This window comes from Pan troglodytes, chromosome 9 (genome assembly GCF_028858775.2).
Source record: "Pan troglodytes isolate AG18354 chromosome 9, NHGRI_mPanTro3-v2.0_pri, whole genome shotgun sequence".
NCBI lineage: Eukaryota > Metazoa > Chordata > Mammalia > Primates > Hominidae > Pan > Pan troglodytes.
This window is the reverse complement of record NC_072407.2, coordinates 65,301,209-65,324,739: the sequence shown is the minus strand read 5'-3', so window position 1 is coordinate 65,324,739 and position 23,531 is coordinate 65,301,209. Positions and strand designations below refer to the sequence as shown.

General features: G+C 51.0%; 1 protein-coding gene and 1 long non-coding RNA gene across 4 annotated transcripts in view; one reads left to right on the top strand and one right to left on the bottom strand.

The window, feature by feature from the left end:
* Positions 1-23,531, bottom strand: part of LOC134807254 (uncharacterized) — a 209,688-nt gene that overhangs the window by 123,937 nt on the left and 62,220 nt on the right. The window lies entirely within an intron of this gene.
* SLC22A8 (solute carrier family 22 member 8) lies at positions 448-23,515 on the top strand. Of its 3 annotated transcripts, none has more exons than XM_016921099.3 (11): positions 448-560; positions 1,583-1,667; positions 15,504-15,607; positions 16,484-16,638; positions 17,237-17,405; positions 20,171-20,294; positions 20,504-20,619; positions 21,567-21,781; positions 22,443-22,551; positions 22,694-22,897; positions 22,985-23,515. In XM_016921099.3, the coding sequence occupies exons 3-11, from the start codon at positions 15,540-15,542 to the stop codon at positions 23,082-23,084; spliced, it is 1,260 nt and encodes a 419-aa protein (XP_016776588.1). In that variant the 5' UTR covers positions 448-560; positions 1,583-1,667; positions 15,504-15,539; the 3' UTR covers positions 23,085-23,515. The 3 variants fall into 3 exon arrangements, with proteins under 3 accessions (XP_016776588.1, XP_016776587.1, XP_016776586.1); XM_016921098.2 differs by having other exon boundaries at positions 1,331-1,667; XM_016921097.2 differs by having other exon boundaries at positions 1,310-1,667.

Genomic DNA, 23,531 nt, shown 5'->3' with positions numbered 1-23,531 from the left:
GGAGGTGCCAGGCAGGGGAGGTAGCACACAGGAGAATGCTGCCTGCTTACGGGCACCAGTGCCTTTCCCATTGGTTGTCCTCAGCATCAAGTCCTCTGAACATCAGTTGAGAGGGACCTTGAACCCTCAGAGGTCAGGCCAGATTCCTTCCCAGAATCTCCCCTCGGTGAGCCTGCCAGGGCTGCTCGCATTGGGCGGATGTACAAAACGGAGGCACGTCTCAGACTTCCCATTTGGGCCCATGGTGTCCAGCCGGCAGCCCTGCTAGGCTCAGCCACGCTGCCCCACCCCCACCGGCCTTCGCTGAGGCAGCCCTTTGAGGAGAGCTGGGCTTGGTGGGTCCACAGCACTCTCCCTGCCAGTGACGTTAATCCGCAAAAGAAAGTCAAACATTAGCCCGGGAAACAGCTTATGCCTTATATAAGCCCCCCTGGGGGAGGCACAAACACAGCTTGTTAGAGCTGAGCTGCCCTACTACAGCAGCTGCCGGCCCCTAGGACAGAGCAGGGACCTCAACTACACTGATCACCAGCCCCATCGGATCCAGACCCAGCCACCAGGTGAGGAGGGATGGAGGGCCTCCCCAGCCCAGGCACCTAGGAATCCCAGGAATCTCCCAAGGCCAGGCTCCAATTGCGACTAGCCAAGCCCCTAGTGCCCTCTGAGACCTGCTTCGGGCTCTTACATCTAGATACTCCAGCATGGTGGGCCCAGCCCCAGGGAACTGCCAGAAGCCAGGAGGCTCTGAGCTTGGGGAGGCCTTTCCCAGCAGACAACCTGAACTCTGCTAACCCTGTGTATCTGCCTGGAGCAACTGGGGACATTCACCACCCACCCCCTAATCTGTCCTTTGTAGCCAACATCCAAGGCTGGGCCCCTTGGTCCCTGCTACGTGTCCTGCACTGCTCCATGCATGCAGCATGTGCAACCAGCCTAGCTGAGCACACACATGCTCGTGCCCGCAGGTGCACACGCGCACAACACACACCCAAGCTCACGCACCTGTGTCCTTATGCTGCAGCCTAAATGAGCACATACCCGTAGATACCTTTGTGTCCACACACCTGGACACACACTTCCACCTTTGATCCCACAGCCCTCCGTGCAGCTGGGCTCTTCCTCAGACATCCACACAAGAATCTGCGGCTCCACATGCCTGAGCTTCCACATCTTTACACACTTACACATGCTCCGCTCTACACACCTGTGCTCGCATATCCACCTGGTTCACCCTCCCACATATCGTTCCATAGACCCACGCACCACCAGGCACAAATATACCTCTCCCTGGCCTATGCCCTGCCCACAGCTCTGGCTCATCTTGCCCCAGTGCCATGACCTTCTCGGAGATCCTGGACCGTGTGGGAAGCATGGGCCGTTTCCAGTTCCTGCATGTAGCCATACTGGGCCTCCCGATCCTCAACATGGCCAACCACAACCTGCTGCAGATCTTCACAGCCGCCACCCCTGTCCACCACTGTCGCCCGCCCCACAATGCCTCCACAGGGCCTTGGGTGCTCCCCATGGGCCCAAATGGGAAGCCTGAGAGGTGCCTCCGTTTTGTACATCCGCCCAATGCCAGCCTGCCCAATGACACCCAGAGGGCCACGGAGCCATGCCTGGATGGCTGGGTCTACAACAGCACCAAGGACTCCATTGTGACAGAGGTATGCCTGGGCAAACCCTCTCCCTCCACTTACCCACGTACCCCCATACCCTGCACCGCTGGTGGGCAGCAGAGGAGGCTGGGGTCTGGTGTTCCCAGGAACTGAGGACAGGCCACTGGGCAGGCAAAGAGGAAGGACCTGAGTGCAGAAGCTCATGCACCAAGACCCTTGGCTTCTTCCCACTCAGAGTCCAAGCAGTGCTTCAACAAACTGCTACTGAAGGCCTGTTCTGTGACGGGCACAGAGCTAAGCTCTGGGAATACAAAAATGCACCATGCCTGCTCCCAGGGGGTCTACAGCCCGGTGGAGATAGCACCCATTAAGGAAAACACCACACAAATAAGTGTAAAATTGCAACTTCAAAGTGACCTTGCACTATGACCTACCTCTGGGGTGGGTGTGAGAGTGAGGGCGTGGGGAATGGGTGTTGAAGGAATCCTCCCTACAGAAATGCCCCTGGAACTGAGATATAAACATCAGTCAAGGGCCAAACAGGCAGTGAGGGAAAGGAGGAAAATTCCGTCTTGTGCAAAGACCCCAAGGTGGGAGGGCTGTGGAGGAGGGACCGCACAGAGGGGAGGCTTGAAACACTCCACAGCAGACCCAGAAAATGTCTCATCCACACACACACAGTCACTTGTGGGTTCACCTCTCATTCCCACAGCCCTTCACTGATTCATTGACTCTCTCACCTGCCACCTCGGGGAAATCCAGAGTTAAATCAGACTCTTCAATGAACTGACAGGCCAGTCAGGAGCCTATGATAGGATGAAGATGAGAAATTGGGGATTGGCATGTATTGGGCGTCACTAACTGACAGGCACATTTGGGGGCTTTGTAGACACTGTCTTGTTTGATTCCAACGTGATGCTCCGTTGAAGGTGATTTCTATCTCCCCTTACAGAATTTTTAAAAATAAAAAACCTAAGACCCAGAGAAAGGAAATGATTGTCCAGTGCCACATGGCTGGTCAGTTTCAGAACTGGAATTTACAGCTAAAGCCCATAAGAAGTACAGGGAGACAAATGTTTATGGGGGTCCAAAAGAGGGAGAAACTGTTGGATTCAAGGGAGGCTTCATGGAGGAGGTGGCGTCTGAGCAGTGAGCAGAGACCAGTGTTTTCATCCTCCCTTGGGTACCATGAACCCCTCAAGGGCAGGAGCCTGTTTTGCCTCATGAGAAGAGATGCGTTCGTTGCAAAGCCCTTACCTGGTGCCAAGCACTATACATCTGTGGGTTCCTGGAGGCCCAGGAGATGTAATCTCTTTAAGAGAAGTATTATCTCCAGTTCACAGATGAGGAAACTGAGGCTCAGCTTGATTCCATGACCTTCCCCTGTTATACATGGCTAGAACCTGGCAGAGGCAGGATTTGAATTTAGGACTATGTTCAGAGTCTGTGTGATTGTTATTCATCTGGTTAACAAATATTTTTATATAAAGTGCTTACTATGTGGCAGGCATTGTTCTAAGAGCTTCACAGATATTAACACTTTTAACCTTCCTGACCACACTGTAAGACAGTTCGTATTGTAATTCTCTCTCTCAGATGGGGAAACTGAAGCACAGAGAGGTTAAGTAGCTTGCTCGAGGTCACACAGCTAATAAGTAGCAGATTCAGGACCCAAACACACACACCTGCCCTCCACACCATGACATTTGCTGCTCTCATATCCCTAGATTATATCTCCTCCCTGTCATGTTTGCTACTTTCTCCCCCCAGCACCAAGCATAATGCCTGAAACCCATCAAGTATCCATTTATTGACACCCAGTGCATAATACTGAGGACACAAAGTCGAAGAGCCGCTAGCCCTGCCTTCCCTCCAGGAGCACACCACTAGCGAGACGCAGACCCGCTCTCAAGGATCATGGGCAGTTTGGTGGAATACACACGTTTCCCAAGGCAGGGATTTTCTGCTGCTTTGTTTACTACTCTTATCTGCAGCCGCTAGAATAGTGCCTGGTACAGAGGAGGTGTTCTGTGGAATGAATGAATATGCGCTTTGTACACTCAGAGTGCTCTGAGGCCCAGGGGAGGGTTATCTAACCAGCCTGGAGTGAGGATTGAGGCGGGCTTGCTGGAGTCAGTAATGCCCACACTGGGCATGGAGAGGTGGGAGTTAGTGAGCAGCGCACCCCAGGCAAAAGGAAGGATGGTGGGGGAGAAGGGTCAAACGCAAAGACACAGAGGCAAGAAGAAAGGCCCGGCGCAGTAGCTCGTGCCTGTAATCCCAGCACTTTGGGAGGTGAGAGTTAGTGAGCAGTGAACCCCAGGCAAAAGGAAGAGTGGCGGGGAAGGAGGGTCAAATGCAAAGGCACAGAAGCAAGAAGAAAGGCCGGGTGCAGTGGCTCACACCTGTAATCCCAGCTACTTTGGGAGGCCAAGGCAGGCAGATCACCTGAGGTCAGGAGTTCGAGACCAGCCTGGCCAATATGGTGAAACCCCGTCTCTACTAAAAACATAAAAATTAGCAAGGTGTGGTGGTGCACACCTGTAGTCCCAGCTACTCAAGTGGCTGAGACAGGAGAATTGCTTGAACCTACGAGGCGGAGGTTGCAGTGAGCCAAGATCACACCACTGCACTCCAGCCTGGGCACAGAGCAAGACAACCCCATCTCAAAAAAAAAAAAAAAAAAGAGAGCAAAAAGTCAAGATTGCAGGTTCCAGGGGAAGGCTGGAGGAGTGAGCAGTAGGATATGGAGGTCCCCAGACATGGAGCTAGAGAGGACAGCAAGAGGGCCCAGCTTGGATGCTACAGAGGTAAAGGTGTGGCCTTTGTCCTAAGGGCAATGGGGAGCCAGTGACTGTGGTGGTGTTAAGCAGGAGAGTGACACCACAGGTCACCTTCGAAGGCTCGTCACTCTGACTGCCCCTTAGAGGGTAGTTTGTGGAGTGTTTTAGTCCAGCAGCAGGGAGACCCGTTAGCAAGCTGCACAGGGATCCAGGACAAAGACGACAGATAGAAGGGACAGTCAGAATAGATACCAGGAAGGCCAGGAAGTTGGAGTCTCTGGGACCTGGTAACTGAATGCAACTGAATGATGTAGGGAGTGAGGGACAGGGAGGGAGTCAAAGATGCCTCAATAGCCATAAGTAAGTTTCCAAATGTACAGGTGACTTGCCGTGCACCTGAGACCTGGGAAGACAAAAAGGAGTAAAACCCACCGCCCATGTCCTCCAAAAACACAGAACCTAGCCAAAGAAACAAAAATCTCACAAAGAACAATTAAATCACCATCACAATAACATTTACTGCATGCTCACACTGTGCCAGATGGTTCTAAGCACTTCGGCCACATAAACTCATTTCATCTTCACAATAACCCTCTAAGGTTAGCACCTTTCTTATCCCATTTCACAGATGAGGAAACTGAGGGACAGGTCATTGGCCCAAGGCCTCACATTTCATACAGGATGGAGTGGGGAGTCAAAGTCAGGAGTCAGGCTCCAGAGCCTACGCTCCTTAGGAATGCACAACCCCCAACCCACAATCCGTGAGGCTGACTGTGCACCCTGCTGCCCAGGGACATCACAGATCCTCCTTCCCTGCCTTTAGTAGCTTCTCCAGGGCAGAGACTGTGCCTCTCTCACCCACCCTGTCATCACAGGACTAGATGCATGGCAAGTGCTCAATCAACACTGAATGAAGGACTTGCCCCCTCAGAGCCTGGCGGGAGAGACAGACGGGAGGGATGTAGACACCGCTCACTGCTGGGAAGTGGCTTCCTTTCCAGAAAACCCCTCGAGAAGCCTCTAGAAAGGCCAGACGGAGAGAGAGGTTGCAGGTCTTGTACCCAGTCAAGCAACAGTTCATGCTTGAGCCAGTTCCCAGTCACCATTTCAGCAGCTGAGATAGTGTGAACCGCCATCCCAGCAGGACGCCGGGGGTCACCAGGCCTCAGGGCACCGCACCCTTCTCTGGGTCAGGTCTGGCCCAGGCATTCATCAGGTGCCAGATCCCTAGAACTCTCAGCTGTGAGAGCCCTTAGGAAGTGTCCCTGCCCGGCCATTAATGCATTAGTGGCTGGACCCAGCCAGCCACACTGGTACCAGCACAGCAAGGGCAGAACCCTTTCATCTTTCTGTTTGTGGTTCAGCCATAACAAGTCCAGTTCCATGTGCTTGGGTCAGGTTCTGGTGCCCCTCAGCTAGAGAAGAGCAGCAGCTGGACCTTACCTAGAAGTAGGTCTCTGACACAGAGGCGGGAAACCGATGCGTTGGCTCCAGGTGAAGAGGGTGGTAATGAGGAAGGCAGGGTATTTGGCGAAGAGCGAGATCAGTCCAGGTGACACCTGTTAGTAGAAGCAAGGGGCCATCTCGCAAACAGTGTGGGATCGTGAACCAGAGCTCACAACCTGCCTCTGCCAATGATCAGGAATGTCATGATCCCTAGAAGTCTCGGATTCCTCATCCGTAAAAAGGGCTAAGAAAGCAAGTGTGAGGGTGAACGGGGATAACGCAAGCACAGTACTGAGCCCAGGGCCTGGCACACAGCATTCCATCTTCATGTACTGAGCCCAGGGCCTGGCACACAGCATTCCATTTTCATGTTAGCTGCACTCCTTGCTGGTGCCATGCTTTTTTGCTGTTGTTGTTAATAGGGATGTCTGAGAACTAGAGGGTTTGTCCCCATCACAAGAGAGGGGGATCCCCTGGTAAAAAGGGGAGCCAGCTCTCACAGTTGTTTCTAGCTCACCCAGGCCCTGACTTTGCCTCCCTCCTCAGCCTGGCCCTCCTCTTCTGCTCAGATCCAGCTCCTCCCCCACAGTCAGCAACCTGGCAAGTGACCTCGCCACTCCAGCTTCAGTCCCCTCATCTGTAGAATGGGGATTTTAAGGAGGCTCCCTCTTGGAGGGGGCAAGAGGGCTGGAGGGCTGAGCTGGTGGAGTGCACAAGCCCAGCACTGGGTCTGGACAGGAGTGGAGGCGGTCTCCCTCCCCCTTCTGATCCCCTAAGCTTTCCTGGCAGGGGTGACCACAAATTCCTTTCTCTTGGTGCAGCAGAGAAGGTCAGGATTTTTCAGAATGAGCTTTACTAGGACATTAAGAGGAAACAAAGGCCTTTAAGTCTAGAAAGCATGGGAACACGAATTCTGGACTCTGGGCTCCCTGGAGAGGCACGTACCCCATAGTCCCCACCACTGAACCTCAGCTTGTGGGCCTCAGGGCCTGGGCCTGGCCATGGATGAGCAAGACCCATCTCTCTAAGGGCCCTGGGCTTCGTCTCTGGGCCTTGAGCCTCCCTGTCTTGTCTCCAGGGCTGCAAGAAGCCTGTCCCCCACCCTTTCCAGGGTGGAAGACTGCTCCAAGGAGGCCCCAGGTCAGCTGCTGGAGAAGCAGAGAGGCTGCCCAGTGAGGCCTCCTGTGAGCAGACTTCCACCCTGGGAGGGTCCCCTGCCGGGTCTCTGGTCAGCCGCCTCTGACCCTCCTTCATCCCAATCCCCAGTCCCCAGTTGCCCATCTCTCATCTCCAGCAGCACTTCTGCTTCACACCCCCGTTTGCCCACCCTCAGCCCTGCCGGGGGCTCATCCTCCTCCATCTCTTTCCTCGCCTCCCATCTGACTCCTGGGAAAAGGCCTGAGAGCCCCACCCAAACCACTTTTCAAGCCAGCCTGATCCCTATTGACAGCCCTGACCTAGAAAGCCCCTGATTATGTGCGCAGGAGGAGGTGGGACCTTCCTGTGAGCTCTCCAGGATCAGGAACTCACCAGTGAGCACCCACTGTACGCAGGGACCTGGGCTGGTGTTTGCATCCCTTCTCTCGTGACCCTGCAAATCAGGCACTATTGTCCCCATTTTACAGAGGAATACACCGGGCTCAGATCCAGAAGGTGGCGTTCCCAGACATGATGGTGGGTCAAGCTTTTACAGAAGAAGGGGGGTGTTGGGAGGTCCTGACTACAGAATCCATGCCCTTTCTACTGCATGAGCTGTCCCTGTGAGCACAGGCCTTACAATGACTTAATGGCATTAATAGTGACAATAATAATAAGACAGCTATTGTGAATTGAGTGCCTATTGTTTTCCAGGTATAAGTGCTGGGTGCTTTTCATTCCTATGTCATTCACAAGCCTGAGAAGCAGGTACTAGGTACCTGTGGGTACTGATGAAGAGGGTGAGCCACACGGAGGTTAAGTAATTGGCCCCAGAACACATAGCTCCTAAGTGGCAGAGCTGGAAACTGATGTCTTTTTGACTGTCCCCAAGATACCTGGCTCATCCTCTCTGGTCCTTGTGCCCCAGCACAGGTTCCTCTAGGGATCCAGGAATGCACATGGGCAGCAGCAATTCTCCCCTAAGCTAGACCTGACCTAGCTCCAAAAGGCCCCTGAACTAAGGCAGGCTGTTTCCTGGTTCAGCCAGCTCCCCGCACACACAGCAGGGCCCCATCCTGCTGATCATGGTCCTGATCACAAATGGCTCGTCCTGACTCTCTACAGCCCACTTTCTGCCTCATGCTCTGCAGGGGCCACCTAGCCTCACTTCTTGCTGCTCACACTTTGGATATGATGTCAGAGCAGCTTATCTGGCTCTGACCTTGACTGCCTCCTTGACCACAATCCCAGCCTATGCTGGGCTATGCTGTCTTACAGTGGCTCACAGTAACAGCTCCCGTGTATGGTGCCTTTCCTTCAGCAGCCCAGGCCTCAGAGCACGGCACGCAGGGAGGCATCAAGGAGCTGTGCTCAGGGCCAAGGGTAGCATCTTGGGTCCAGCAGACCTGAGTTTGAGTCTCTTTCTTGAAATGAATTAAGCTATGCTTGAGCAAGCCACTTACCCTCTGAGCCTCAGGTTCTTTGTCTATAAAAAGAGATAACAATAGTACCTACTTTATAAGGTTATTACGCCGTTAATTGCAAAGCTTTCTCCTGAGCATCGTGCTTTTCTCTTTCTTCCCCACCACCTTCCTGATGCATCAGCCCACACAGAAAGGCATGGCAGTGAGTTTCCTACCCTTTCCTTCCAGAACCCAGCTCCCTTGGGGCTCGGCTACATTCCAAGAAAGGAAAAAGATGGTCAAGAACACTGAACTAGGCCAGGCGCAGTGGCTTATGCCTGTAATCCCAGCATTTTGGGAGGCTGAGGCAGGTGGATCACCTGAGGTCAGGAGTTTGAGACCAGCCTAGTCCAACATGGTGAAACCTCGTCTCTACTAAAAATACAAAAATTAGCCAGGCATGGTGGTGGGTGCCTATAGTCCCAGCTACTCTGGAGGCTGAGACAGGAGAATCGCATGAACCTGGGAGGCAGAGGTTGCAGTGAGCCGAGATCGCACCACTATACTCCAGCCTGGGAGACAGAGTAAGAAAAAAAGGAACACTGAACTAGAATACTGGGAGCAAGAACATTATGTGGAATTGCCAAAAGTTGATGAGACGGATCAGCCAAGGTCATGCCGAGGACTAAACAGAACCACCAGGAGGTTGAGTAACTGGCTCTGTTCAACCAACAAGTTGCCTTTCTTCCCTCTCTGGGCTTCCTCAGTAAAATAAGGATAATTAAATCCAAGGACTCCAAGTGGCACAGCCTATGCATGGAGACACAGTCCAGGGAAACACAAGTCACACTCAACACTTTGAGTAATAATCAAGACATCTGCTATAGGTTTTCTTAACAGGGCCTCCTCAGGGTCTTGGTACAGAAAGCATGCCAAAATTCTCCCAGCCCTGTTCACTCATTAATTATTTGTTGAGGAAACATTAACATATACTATGTAGCAACTATTCTGCTAGCTATTAGAGATAAAACCTCAAGGCTGGGCGCAGTGGCTCACGCCTGTAATCCCAGCACTTTGGGAGGCCTAGGCGGGAGGATCATGAGGTCAGGAGGTCGAAACCATGCTAGCTAACATGGTGAAATCTTGTCTCTACTAAAAAAATAAAAATTAGCCAGGCATGGTGGCACATGCCTATAATCCCAGCTACTCAGGAGGCTGATGCAGGAGAATCACTTGAACCTGGGAGGTAGAGGTTACAGTGAGCTGAGATTGCACCACTGTACTCCAGCCTGGGTGACAGAGCAAGACTCTGTCTCAAAAAAAAAAAAAAAAAAAAAAAAAAAAAAAAAATTCAAATGAGACATTCTCAGTCCTCAGCAAGATTACAGAATACAGGACAGCAAACAAGTGAATAAGCAGTTAGAATGCCATGTAATAGGTGCCCTATTGGAGGTAAGAACAAGAAAGGGAAATGAGGAGCACCTTACCTACCCTGGGCGGCTAGACACTCTTATCCATTTATCGAACTGACAAACACTTATTGACCACCTGTTTGTGCCAGACAACCATAAAAGAAGTTCCTGGCTCTCCAAAAAGACGATATTGACATGAGTTTCAAAGGACTGCCAACACTACTAGAATAAGGGGATCATAACCAGCCCCAAAGCAAAGAGAAATGCAATAGCATGGAGCTTCTGTAGTGTAACCTGATGGAATCCAAGGACTTGCATGGCTCAGACTACCATGGAGACACAGTCAAGGGAAACACAAGTCACACTCTTGATACCCTGAGTAATAATCAAGACATCTAGCCTAAGTTTTCTTAAAAGGGCCTTCTTAGGGTCTTTGCACAGAAAGCATGCCAAAATTCTCTCTAAATACCTTCCTCTCTCCCAGAAATTCCAGGATGCCTTTAAAAATCTCTCCCATTTGCTCCACATCTGGTTCCCTCATTGCCATGCTTGTCTAGTCCCAATCCTCTTCCAGTCACCCCTTATAAAGCCAGCAGTTCCTTCAAATATTCAGGAATCGTGCCGTATATTAGTTTCCTAGGGCTACCATAACAAAGCACAACAAATTGGGTGGCTCAGAACAACAGATTTTATTGTCTCACAGATCTGGAGGCTAGAAATCCAAACTCAAGGTGTTGGTGTGTCCTCTCCAAAGCCTCTAGGGAAGAATCCTTCCTTGCCTCTGCCAGCTTCTGGTGGTTGCTGGCAACCCTTGGCATTCCCCAGCTTGTAGACGCATCAGTCCAATCTCTGCCTCTGTGGATTATAACATCCCCATGTGTCTCTCTCTTGTCTTCTTATAAGAACACGAGTCATAGTGAATTAAAACCCACTCTACCTCAGTATAATCTCCTCATATTATAACTTAGCTAATTACATCTACAACAACTCTATTTCCAAATGAGGTCGTATTCTGATCCACGAAGAGTTAAAACTTCAATGTATTTTTTGGAGGGACACAAGTCAACCCATAACAGTTGCAGATCTCAGATCTGAGTTTCAGTCTCTGTCTTGAAATGAACCAAGCCATGCTTGGGCAAGCCACTTACCCTGTGAGATCAGATTCTTTGTCTATAAAAAGAAATAACACGAGTACCTACTTTATAAGGTTATTATGGCATTATTTGCAAAGCTTTCTCCTGATCTTCAGGGAAGATTTGTGTTGGTCTTCAGGGAAAACAGATTTGTGTTGATCTTTAGGGAAGCCATGGCCATATTTTTCTCATCAGTTCTGATGTGCTTCATTAACCATGAAATCTCTGGGAGCAATTTAGGGTGCAATTGAAGTTCAATTTTTTAAAAATATTTAACCACAAATCACTCTTCCTTCCAAGCTTCAAAATGTCATTGAAGGATGATAATCCTCCAGTAGACAATTTTTCCATAGTAGGTTTCCCAATCTGACTGTGAAGAAAAAACACTTCTCTCCTGCTCACTGGCGTGTGGTTATATCCTCAGCACATACAGCCTAGACACTATCCATATTGACATGCATTCATTCTGGTGAAATGAGGCACATAGCATTTGGAGTGTGGGCCCTATGACCTCTCATGTAGACACTGGCAGATCTCTAACTTCTAAGGCTCTCAATCCCTCTGTTCTTTCTGTGGAATGTTCACACATTCAATTCCACAAGTATTGAGTGCCTAGTATGTATCAGATACTGTTCTTGATAATGAAAGTACAGTAGTAAACAAAACAGACTAAAAGCCTTATCTTCATCAGGCTGATATTCTTGGGAGAGAAACATGCAATAAACCAAAAAGATGGAAAATCATTCAGCATTCTGATGGTATAAGTACTACTGAGAAAATTAAGTAGGGTAGAGAGGCATAGGCTGCTGGGAGTTATAATTGTAAATAGGGAGGTCTCACTGAGAAGATAACATTTGAGCAAAGATCTGAAGGAGGTGCAAGTCAAGTAGCTATCTGGGAGAACATTCTAGAAAAAGAGAACAACATACACCAAGACTCTGAAGTAGGAGCATGCTTGAAATGTTTATGGAGCAGCAAGGCGAACAATTCAACGAGAGTGGAGTATGTGAGGGAGAGGGCAGTAGCAGGTGAGAGCAGAGAGGTGACAGGGATAAAGACGTTGGCCGATTTTCCAGGGCCTCGTAAGCCATTGTAAGGATTCAGGCATGTTCTAAACAGGTCTCAAAAGTTTATTCCAGGAATGATATTTTCTGTAAATTGCTCAATTTTCTGGTAGAAACCAGCTCATGACAGTTATTCTAAAGCCTACATGATCACAAGTATCATGGTAGAAACCAAGATCCAGCAGATCTGGTCTCAGATGGTGGAGCAGGACAGCAGCCTGAAACATTCCAAGCAGGTCTGACAATTGACCTTCTCATGATCCAAACAGATTATTGATTTCTTAAGGCACTAATTATCATGAAGGTTGGGATAAAAATCTAATTTCCATTTGCAACTTCTTATGGGATGTATCAGGATAGGCTAGGTTATTATAACAACAATTCATGGCTCAAAAAATATTGAAGTGTTTCTCTTTCTCATGTAACAGTTCCAAGGTGAGTAGCATTTTAGGCCAATGGGTGGTTCTGCTCCACAGAGTCATTCAGGGACCCAGACTGACAGCAACTCTCCAGAGTTGTTCTAGTTGTCACCATTCCCACCAACAGGAGGGGAAGAAAGCATGCAAGTCCAGACTAGGGAATCCCTCTTAAGCAAATGAGGTGGAAGTAACATACATCTCTTCTACTCACATTCCATTGTCAAGAACTACATGGCCCCACTCAGTACAAGGTCATCAGGGAAATGTGCTATTTACTATGGAAGAAGGGGTGAATGAATTTAGGTGAACAGTAGGTCTCTCCTTTAGATTTTCCTAAAGGGACTTTACACAGCATGCCACAAAGTACCAGAAGTCTCTCTAGATGGCCCCTTGCACATTCCTCCACCTCACACCCCCTTGTTCTTCCTTTACCTTTGTCCCTCCTCCATCTCCTCCCAACACACATACCATGCAGGCCCCCTTCCCAACTAAAACGGACCACCAGGCTTGCTGGCCATGCTGGGCCACTCTGAGACAGCTGTAGGACCCGGAGATTCCATCCACCACCATTCTCCCTCACTTCCAACTGAGGAAAGTGAGAAAGAGCTCCCTGGAATGTTTGGTTCTTCACCTTTTGGAATGTTTTGGTTCCAAAACATTCTTGTGAGGCATTTCTATTGAATTAAATTCTCCACTTCATCGCACAAGTAATTCAGATGGCTGGAGCAAAGGGTGCATGTTGGGGATTAGCAGATTAGACCAGACAGGTAGGCAGGGGCCAGAGCATGGAGGGCCTCATAAACCCGTGTTAATGGGGCATTATCTTTACCGAAAGGGCAAGGAGAAGCCAGTGAGCACTTTAGGCAAGACAGGCACCTGATTTGAGTGGCGTTTTAGCCCTTCAGGTTATCAGGGAAAGAATGGCTAGGAAGGGATGAGGCCGAAGTCCAGTAGACCTGTCAAGAGGTTGCTGCAGCAGCCTCATCTGGGCCTCAGTTTCTTTATCTGTAAAATAGCATGATATTAGCACCTACATAATAAGGTTATTGTGAAGATTAAAGTCAAAACATGGAAAGAGCTTAGAACAGTGCCCAGTACCTAGAACACCCTCAATAAATATCAGTTGTCATTATTAATCTAAGTGCAAGATGATGAGGCCTACACTAAGGCAGTAGTATTGGAAATAGAAGAATCCAGATTCAAGAAATATCAAAAAGCTAGAATCTTGAAGATCAAGTGATTGTGGAGTAGGAGAGGGAGGAAGGAATCAAGAGGGTTATCAGCATGATCTCATTTATATATGGTATCTTTAAAAAAAAGTCCAATTCACAGAAGTAGAGAGTAGAATGATGGTTACCAAAAGCTCGGGGGGAAGGGGCTGGGGAAAGGAATGGGGAGTTACTGATCAAAGGGTACAAAGTTTCAGCTAGATGGGTGGAATACGTTTTGAGATCTGTTGCACAGCATGATGGCTACAGTCAAGAATAATGATGTATTGTTTATTTCACCATAACTAGAAGGGTGACTTTCAAAAGTATCACCACAAAAAATGTCAAGTAAATGAAGTGATGTTAATTGGCTTGATTTAATCACTTCACATTGCATGCATATATCAAAACACCACATTGTTTTCATATATGTAATATAATTATGATTTGCCAATTAAAATGATATAATTTTTTTAAATAAAAATAAAAAAGAGGCTGGATGTGGTGACTCACATCTGTAATTCCAGTATTTTGGGAGGCCAAGACAGGCAGATCACTTGAGGCCAGGAGTTAGAGACCAGCCTGGGCAACATAGTGAGCTCCTGTCTATATAAAAAATCCAAAATTAGCCAGGTGTGGTCATGCACACCTGTAGTCCCAGTTACTTAGGAGGATGGCTTTAGCCCAGGAGACTGAGGCTTCATTGAGCCATGATCATGCCACTGTAGTCATCCTGGGTGACAGAGTGAGACCCTGTCTCAAAAAAAAATTAATTAAATTAATTAATTAATTAAAAAGAGAAGGTTACCAGTCCCTGAGATTGGGACTTTAATGAGAAGTGGAGTGATAAGTCCCATTGAATCTGGGATGTGCCTGTGACTCTATCCAGGTGGAGTTCTCAAGTGGGACCACTGAATCTACTCCTCTGTGGGTCAGAAGACAGGTTGGGCTGGAGTTGTAGATTTGGAATCTTCAGTATAAAATAGGAATTGAAGCCACAGGAACAGATGGCATCGCTTGGGGAAAGTGGAGAGAGAGGAGGATTCAGGAAGAGCCCTGGGAAAGCTTCAAGGACTAGGCAGAGAGAAACGAGCTGTGAAGGAGACGAGGAGTGAAGAACAGCAGGAAGCCTGACGGAGGGCGAGATCAGCAGCATCCACATCTGCCAGAGGGCAAGCCAGGCCAGGATTTGGGACGTTCCATTGTGCGCCGTAAAAATGAAACTTCGGTGACCTTGATAAGCACAGATTCAGTGGATGGGTTGGGGGCAGAAGTGAGACATGAAAAGGAGATGAGGATGGAGTGACAGCAAGTACAGCTCCTCGTTCAAAGGATTTGGCTTTGAAGGGAAGAGAGAAATGGAGTGAATGAGGAAAGGAAAGAGGTTTTAAGATGGAGAGATTTGGACACACCTAAATACTGATAAGGAGGAGCAGAGAGAGAGAGAGACTGGATCTGCAGGATGAAGAGAGGTGGCAAGGATAGAGGAACGTCCCTGTAGAGGAGAGAAGGCAAGGTCAAGGGGGTACGCAGAGGGACTGGCCTGGGCTATGTGAGGGGCAGGGAGGAGGCAAACAGGGAAGCAGGCAACTTGGAGAGGAGGAAGCAGTTGAGGCCAGACCTGGATGTGGTAGCTGAGTGGACTTTGAGAGCCATACGACAGGCCACACATGCCTGAGGGATGCAGGTCAGGGGCCGAAGAGCCACAGACAAACCCAAGGAGCTCCGAGCTGGGCTGAAAAAGGAAACGGTCCTTGGGAGGAAGGGGCAAAGTCAGGGCGCTGGGAGAGGAAGCCCACATGTATGAGGGCACAGGCTGAGCATGGCTGAGCAGGCTGTCTACACTGAGTTAGGCTAGCCCTACCTTTCTCTTGTGCAGTGGGACTTGGTGTGCAACTCCAACAAACTGAAGGAGATGGCCCAGTCTATCTTCATGGCAGGTATACTGATTGGAGGGCTCGTGCTTGGAGACCTGTCTGACAGGTGAGACGTGGGGGCACAGCCCATGGAAGCATGACCCATGGGGACAACCCTTCCCTACTCTGCTCCACCCGTGCACCCCCAAAGAGGCAAAGAGCTGGGGGAGGGTGGGATGGCTCTTGCTGTGTGGCCTTGGGCAAACCTCACTACCTTTCTGGACCACAGCCTTCTCTCCACCCCAAAGCCCTTACAACTGGAATCTTCCAGCCTTCCTTTTTTTTTTTTTTTTTTTTTCTTAAGACGGAGTCTCACTCTTATTGCCCAGGCTGGAGTGCGATGGCACAATCTCAGCTCACTGCAACCTCCACCTCCCGGATTCAAGTGATTCTCCTGCCTCAGCCTCCCGAGTAGCTGGGATTACAGGCGTGTGTCACCACACCTGGCTAATTTTCGTATTTTTAGTAGAGACGAGGTTTCACCATGTTGGTCAGGCTAGTCTCAAACTCCTGACCTCAAGTGACCCTCCCATCTCGGCCTCCCAAAGTGCCGGGATTACAGGCATGAACCACTGTGTCTGGCCTCCAGCCTTCCTTTCTTCCAGGGGAAAAAACCTCCAGGTTTTGGGACACAGCGTAGTGGCTGTGTAGCAGTGGAGGCAGAGGAGATGGACTGCTTAGAGATGGGCGGTCCTTCGACCCCTGCTCAGTCAGCTAAGCTGAGGCGGATGTAGAGGAGATCACTCATTAACTCAAACCTCTAATTGCAAACTTGTCAAAAATAGCAATTACCAAGAAAGCTGTGTCTGGGGAGGGAGCTTTATGTGCCCAACAGGGAAAGGTTGGGGGTCGGATTCAGCCCTTTGCCCCACAGCATGCAGAGTCACTCCTCTTGGCAGGCACACTGTGGCTAACCGGGCCCCTCCTCTCCTTTGAGCTACAGGTTTGGCCGCAGGCCCATCCTGACCTGCAGCTACCTGCTGCTGGCAGCCAGCGGCTCCGGTGCAGCCTTCAGCCCCACCTTCCCCATCTACATGGTCTTCCGCTTCCTGTGTGGCTTTGGCATCTCAGGCATTACCCTGAGCACCGTTATCTTGAGTGAGCTGCAGTGGGGCATGGAGCTGGGCTTTGGGGAGCACCATCCAGAAGCCAAAAGAGAATGGGGTCTGGGTCTGGCTCAACCACAGGCTCCCTGTGACCTTGGTCAAGGTGCCACCCCCTCTCAGGACCTCAGAGGCCTCACTTAAATTTAAAAATGACAACAAGCATAGTAATAGCAGCTGTCAATACTGAGGACTTACCCTGGACCTGACACTCTGCTAAGTACACAATCTCATTCAATACCACTTGCAAGTAAGTGACACTATTATTCCCATTTTACAGATCAGGAAACTGAGGCAGAACAAGGAAAGTCACTTGCCACTGGAGAAGCAGTGGTTAAGAGCATGAGTTTGGAAACAGACACACCTAGGTTTGAGTCCTATCGCCTTGAGCCTCAGCTGTGGCATCTGTAAAATGGGGATGATGAACTTAGGGTCAGCATCAGAACAGCAGGAAGCCCCAACGGAGGGCGATATCAACAGCATCCGTGGGGAGGATGTCAGTAGCCGTGGGGATGCAGAAGCTGGTGCCCCTTCACGCGGAGGTGCCTGGGACCTAGCAGAACACTAATCTGGTGCTTGGACTCCTCCCACAGATGTGGAATGGGTGCCTACCCGGATGCGGGCCATCATGTCGACAGCACTCGGGTACTGCTACACCTTTGGCCAGTTCATTCTGCCCGGCCTGGCCTACGCCATCCCCCAGTGGCGTTGGCTGCAGTTAACTGTGTCCATTCCCTTCTTCGTCTTCTTCCTATCATCCTGGTATGTGGCCCTCTCCTCTTCATCTGTTTCCTTAGGTGCCCCAGGGCCAAACAGGGGAGCCCATACCTGCCCAGGCTGGCCAACTCTGTGTCCCCGGGCACCCAGTCCCAGAGTCAGGGAAGGGCACTCCAGGGAGGAGGAACTACATAAACAAATGCATGCTGCAGGAGAGAGCAGGGATGGGGGCACATGGGGAAGGAGGGCCTGCCTGCAGCTGAAGAAGAGGGTAAGTGGAGGTGGACGGGATGGAGACTGGCTGGGAGAGCACGGAAAGCTGGGGAGCCTGGACTTCATATGGAGGGAGGTAGAAAGCCACAGAAAGAGTCTATGGTGCTACAGGCCTGATCAAGTTTCCATTTGTGAAATAATAGCCCAGAAGGACAGACCCAACTGAGTGGGGACAATAGACAGATGGGAGCGGATGGTGCTGGGAGGAAGATTCGGGGAGACTAATCTGGGATATATCTTGAAGGAAGAATCTGGAGAATCGGGGACTGCTGGAGTCGAAGTACAAAGGAAAGTTCAAAGAGAAGCCTGAGCCTGGGAACCTGGGAAAATGGAGGTGCCTGGGTCAGAGACCCAGAGTGGGCAGAGAGCTCATTACCAACATGTTGAACCTGAGGCCACACTGAAAGACAGGAAATGGGTCTTTAGAAGGTAGTCAGAGCTGGCCGGGCACGGTGGCTCACACCTGTAATCCTAGCACTTTGGGAGGCCAAGGCAGGGAGATCACTTGAGGTCAGGAGTTTGAGACCAGCCTGGCCAACATGGTGAAACCCCATCTCTACTAAAAATACAAAAATTAGCCGTGCATGGTGGCGCATGCCTGTAATCCCAGCTACTCAGGAGGCCAAGGCAGGAGAATCACTTGAACCTGAGAGGTGAAGGTTGCAGGGAGCCAAGGTCACGCCACTGCACTCCAACCTGGGCAACAAAAGCAAAACTTCGTCTCAAAAAAAAAGGTAGTCGGAGCCAAAGAGCAGGAAATCCCACAGGCGCTCAGGAAAAGAAGTGAAGTCTTGGAGCGACCTTTTATTGAGCATCTGCTATGTGCACAGCCCGTTTTGGGCATCAACCTACGTCGTCTCTGATCCTCATGGCTTCTCTGTGTGAGGAAGACATTATTGTCCCCATTTTGCAGATGAGGAAACTGAGGCTCAGAGATGTGAAGCAGTTCCTCAAAGTTACACAAAAAGATGCAAAGCTGGGATGGAACCTCAGCTCGGAAATGATAATAGCAGCTCCCAGAGGGGATGGGCAACCTAGGCATGAGAGCACTCAGAGTCAAGAGGCAAAATAAGGGTGGGCGATCAGCAGAGCACAGTTGAGAGCTTGGGCCAGTTCACTGTGTGACTTGGGGCAAGTCTCATGCCCTCTGAGCATCAAGATTTTTCTAGGTGGCTGGGTGCAGTGGCTCACGGCTGTAATCCCAGCACTTTGGGAGGCTGAGGGGCGGATCGCGGGGTCAGGAGTTTCAGACCAGCCTGGCCAACACAGTGAAACCCCGTCTCTACTAAAAACACAAAAAATTAGCCGGGTGTGGTGACGCGTGCCTGTAATCCCAGCTACTCGGGAGGCTGAGGCAGGAAAATCACTTGAACCCGGGAGGTGGAGGTTGCAGTGAGCAGAGATCATGCCATTGCACTCCAGCCCAGGCGATAGTGCGAGGCTCCATTTCAAAAACAGGAAAAAAAAGAAAAATATTTTTCTAGGTAAAATGAAGATAATGTTGCCTGTCACCCAGAGTTTCATGGGCCTGGTACACAGGAAGGCTCACTAACTGTAAGCCATTCCTGCCATAATTCTCGGGAAGAGGAGGATAGAGTGCCAGGCCCTTGCCATGGTTTTGTGAGGAAGTCACTGATAATCTTGGTAAGAGCAGGCTCAGAAGACCGTCAGGGCAGGAGGAGTGATGGGCCCAGGAAGCTGCCACCATCAGCTGGGGTAGTGGCCTGAGGCCAGGCAACCAATGTCCACTCCCTGAGGGCCTCACCGGATCCAGGTCACCCACAGGGGCTACAGCTAAAGCTGATCCTGCCTTGGACCAGACTTCTCCAAACACCACTCCTTTCTCCCCACATCTCAACCTCTTCCTTTCCTCTTATCCTGGTGACCCTCAGGAACTGCTCAGAATGAGCCAATCTCAAACGCATAGCCTGGGGGCAAGGGAGAGTGGGGGTGACTGCCTATTTGCCAATCCCAAGACCCCATGCTGTGCTCACTCCCTCCCCACAACTCCCCCAGCAGAGTTAGTCCTTTGCAGGGAGAATTTGAGGGTCCCAAAGCCTAGTCCCTGACCTCACCTTAGACTCCATCCCCCTCCCAAGCTGCCCTGTGGCTGCAGCCCTGCCCTTTCTTCTCCAGAGAGACTGGGAATGCAGCCCAAGGAAGGCTGGGGAGGTGGATGTGCAAGACCCTCCAGCAGTCCAGCCTTGAACATGCCGTCCCCTCCCCCAGCCCCACCTGCCTTGGCCTAGAGCCTGGGGCTCCTAGTTAAGGAAGACACCCAACAATAACAAGTGGCCCAGGTGGGGGGCAGAGGAAAGTGTCTTCTGGAAGGGGAAGAAGAGAACACTGGAATTTGTGCTGGCTGCAGGCAGCCCAGGGGCAGAGTTTGTCCAAGTTTAAATTCCATGAAATCTGCAGTGAGATAGCTCAGGTTTCTGGTCCTCCTACCCCTTGGCCCTGGCTGTTGATGTTCTTCCAGCCTCTCAAAAGGGGCTCTGGAGTAGGAGGAGCCACTGTGACTGGTCTCTGGCCCCCAGGTGGACACCAGAGTCCATACGCTGGTTGGTCTTGTCTGGAAAGTCCTCGAAGGCCCTGAAGATACTCCGGCGGGTGGCTGCCTTCAATGGCAAGAAGGAAGAGGGAGAAAGGCTCAGCTTGGAGGTAGGGGCTGAGGACTATAGTCTGGGAGCAGAACCCCTGTGCTCCACTCTTGGGCTGGCCCCTCCCCTTGCCTCTGTTCCCCTGGCTCACAGCCTATACCACATCTGATTCCCTGAGCTCCTCTAGAGGCACCATGCCTGCATCTCCCTCTCTTCGTCCTGCCCACTAGCTGGTCATTAATGGCACCCCTCCCCCTCCTCTGCCCGAAGGAGCTCAAACTCAACCTGCAGAAGGAGATCTCCTTGGCCAAGGCCAAGTACACTGCAAGTGACCTGTTCCGGATACCCATGCTGCGCCGCATGACCTTCTGTCTTTCCCTGGCCTGGTAACCCCCCTCTCCCTGCCCACACCCTGCCAAGGAAGGGGTGATAGACAAGGCCTCCAGTAGGCTCACCTAAGGGCAAGGCCTAGGGCATCTGAAAGAGAAGTCAGAGAATCCCCTCTCCTGGGCCACCACAGCCCAGCCCCAACCCCAGAAATCTGCTGCATTCCTGCCCCACACCCAGGTCCAGCCATCAGGGTCTGCTTCCCTCTGGGGTCACAATGCCCCACCCCTCACCCACAGGACAAATGTTCCAGGCCCCTTCCCCAGCTCACATCCCTGCCGCTCAGTGTCCCCATGCTCTCCCTCTCTGTCACTGCCCCCCTGTGGGTCAGCTCTGCCCTCTGGAACCCCACAGAGCAAGGCTAGACCAATGGGTTTCAGACTCGAAGACAAAAATTATGTTTATCTCAAGTTTTCTCCTCTGTCTGACTTTCTCCTGCTCCCTGAAAGCCCTTTCCGTGACCTGGTTTCTGCTTCCCATCCTGGCCATTTCTTTGTGAATAGGATTCAATTTGTCCAGGAACCCTTCAAAGGGATCCCACAGTTCAGAGAGAGGAAGGGAAACATCTGACCCAGGCATACAGCTCAATGCTCACCTCGCCAGTCTGGATGTTAAACTGCTGCCCAACCAGGAGAGATCACTTACTGCCTCCTTTGGTCTCCGAGATTCCCTCCAGTCCTGATCTTCTCTAGAGTCAGTTATTGGCGCCTTTGCCACCACACCCTGGACCATGCCCACGTCAGACATGACCAATCAATCACAGCGCTTTCTCCCTGAGCCCAGACACGATCTCAGAAACCTCAAAAGGACACTCAAGCAGCCCCTATCATCAGTTGCAGTTGGCACAAGAAGTGAAGCTATTCATCATCCTGGTGACCCAATGACCAGCATGGGGAGTGGCCTCTGCCTGGCTGCAGGTGCTAACCAATCCTTCTCTGCCTCTCAGGTTTGCTACCGGTTTTGCCTACTATAGTTTGGCTATGGGTGTGGAAGAATTTGGAGTCAACCTCTACATCCTCCAGATCATCTTTGGTGGGGTCGATGTCCCAGCCAAGTTCATCACCATCCTCTCCTTAAGCTATCTGGGCCGGCATACCACTCAGGCCGCTGCCCTGCTCCTGGCAGGAGGGGCCATCTTGGCTCTCACCTTTGTGCCCTTGGGTGAGAGACTGGGGCTACCCCAGAACCCTCTGGAAGAGGCTGCCAGGTTGGGTGCCAGGGACTTCACTGCTGGCTCTGCCTCTAAGTCACTGTGTTACCTTGAGCAGGTCCCTGCACTCTCTGGGGCTCAGGGTCTCTCTTCTAGAAAATAACGCAATTGGGCTAGATGACATGAAAGCTCCTTTCCAGATCTGACTTGGACTGGGCAAAGTATGGTGGTATCTGGATAGTGTGAAAATTTTTGAGGTATTGAGAGTGTCCTGAGTGACATCACTGTAGAGATAAGCTGAGATGGTAAAACGACAGAGCTCATGCTCAAGAAAGACCCCACAACCTACTCCATCATGACCTTGGAAAAGCTACGTTTATTTTATATGGGTGTTAGTTGGTTGATAACACCTATACCCTTCCAAAAGAACTTGAGGTATTTTAAGACAAGAACAAGAACATATACAACAAAATATAAATGGAAATAGAGGATCAGAGGCAGGGGAAAACACAAACATAGCAGGACACAGGCATGCAAAGCATTACTCAGCTTTAAGTTTGGATCTGAGCTTCCTGGAAGCCAAAGCAAAAAGGGAGACAAGATCAGCTAAGGAGTGAGAACTCTTAGGTGCTCCTGAACTCCAAGGCCCACCACATTTTCTTCCCTCTGCAGACTTGCAGACCGTGAGGACAGTATTGGCTGTGTTTGGGAAGGGATGCCTATCCAGCTCCTTCAGCTGCCTCTTCCTCTACACAAGTGAATTATACCCCACAGTCATCAGGTAGGTGCTGGACCTGGGGCCAGGCCCAGCCAGAGGACACAGGTCAGGTGGGACTGTGGCATTGTCCTGTCCTCTACCCAGGGGAGCCATCCTTTATGAACCCCACACACAGGCTACCAATCCCTACTCTGAACCCTCGCAGGCAAACAGGTATGGGCGTAAGTAACCTGTGGACCCGCGTGGGAAGCATGGTGTCCCCGCTGGTGAAAATCACGGGTGAGGTACAGCCCTTCATCCCCAATATCATCTACGGGATCACCGCCCTCCTCGGGGGCAGTGCTGCCCTCTTCCTGCCTGAGACCCTGAATCAGCCCTTGCCAGAGACTATCGAAGACCTGGAAAACTGGTCAGTCACTGCCTCTGGCCCCATCAGTGCTCCTCCCTGGGGAAGCAGGTCTGGGCCCAGGGCTTTTCCTTAGCTCTCTGTCCCTAGGTCCCTGCGGGCAAAGAAGCCAAAGCAGGAGCCAGAGGTGGAAAAGGCCTCCCAGAGGATCCCTCTACAGCCTCACGGACCAGGCCTGGGCTCCAGCTGAGGACAACGGAACCCCCTTTCCCTGCCCTCCAGAGACTGATCCTAGCCAGGCACCTTAGGAGTATAGGGAGGCCCCATATAGGTCCATCCTCCTAGGATGAAGCCTTCTGAGAGCTTGGTGAAGGTGTCTCCATCACCACCACCAGAGCCTCCTGCCCAGCCCTGGCCAGTTCAAAGGTTCAGCCATGGACCTTTCCATACCCATCCCTGCCCTTGTTCTCCCTGCAACCCAGGCCCTGCCATTCTTCTGTCTAGCCCTTCCCCACTGGCCACCTTCCCCCACTGTCCCGGTCCTCTTCCCCTGAGGTCCCCTGATATCCCCTGGCTCAGTCCTAACAAGACTGAGTCTTAACAAGATGAGAAGTCCTCCCCTTCTTGCCTCCCACACTTTTCTTTGATGGGAGGTTTCAATAAACAGCGATAAGAACTCAAGCCATGATGTTCAGGA

Bases quoted from the DNA above. Each gene is read 5' to 3' on its own strand.
- SLC22A8 (XM_016921098.2), top strand. From the start codon at position 1,335: ATGACCTTCTCGGAGATCCTGGACCGTGTGGGAAGCATGGGCCGTTTC. The intron at 20,295-20,503 runs GTAGGGGCTGAG...CTCTGCCCGAAG, and splicing joins GAGAAAGGCTCAGCTTGGAG to GAGCTCAAACTCAACCTGCA. The intron at 21,782-22,442 runs GTGAGAGACTGG...TTCCCTCTGCAG, and splicing joins TCTCACCTTTGTGCCCTTGG to ACTTGCAGACCGTGAGGACA.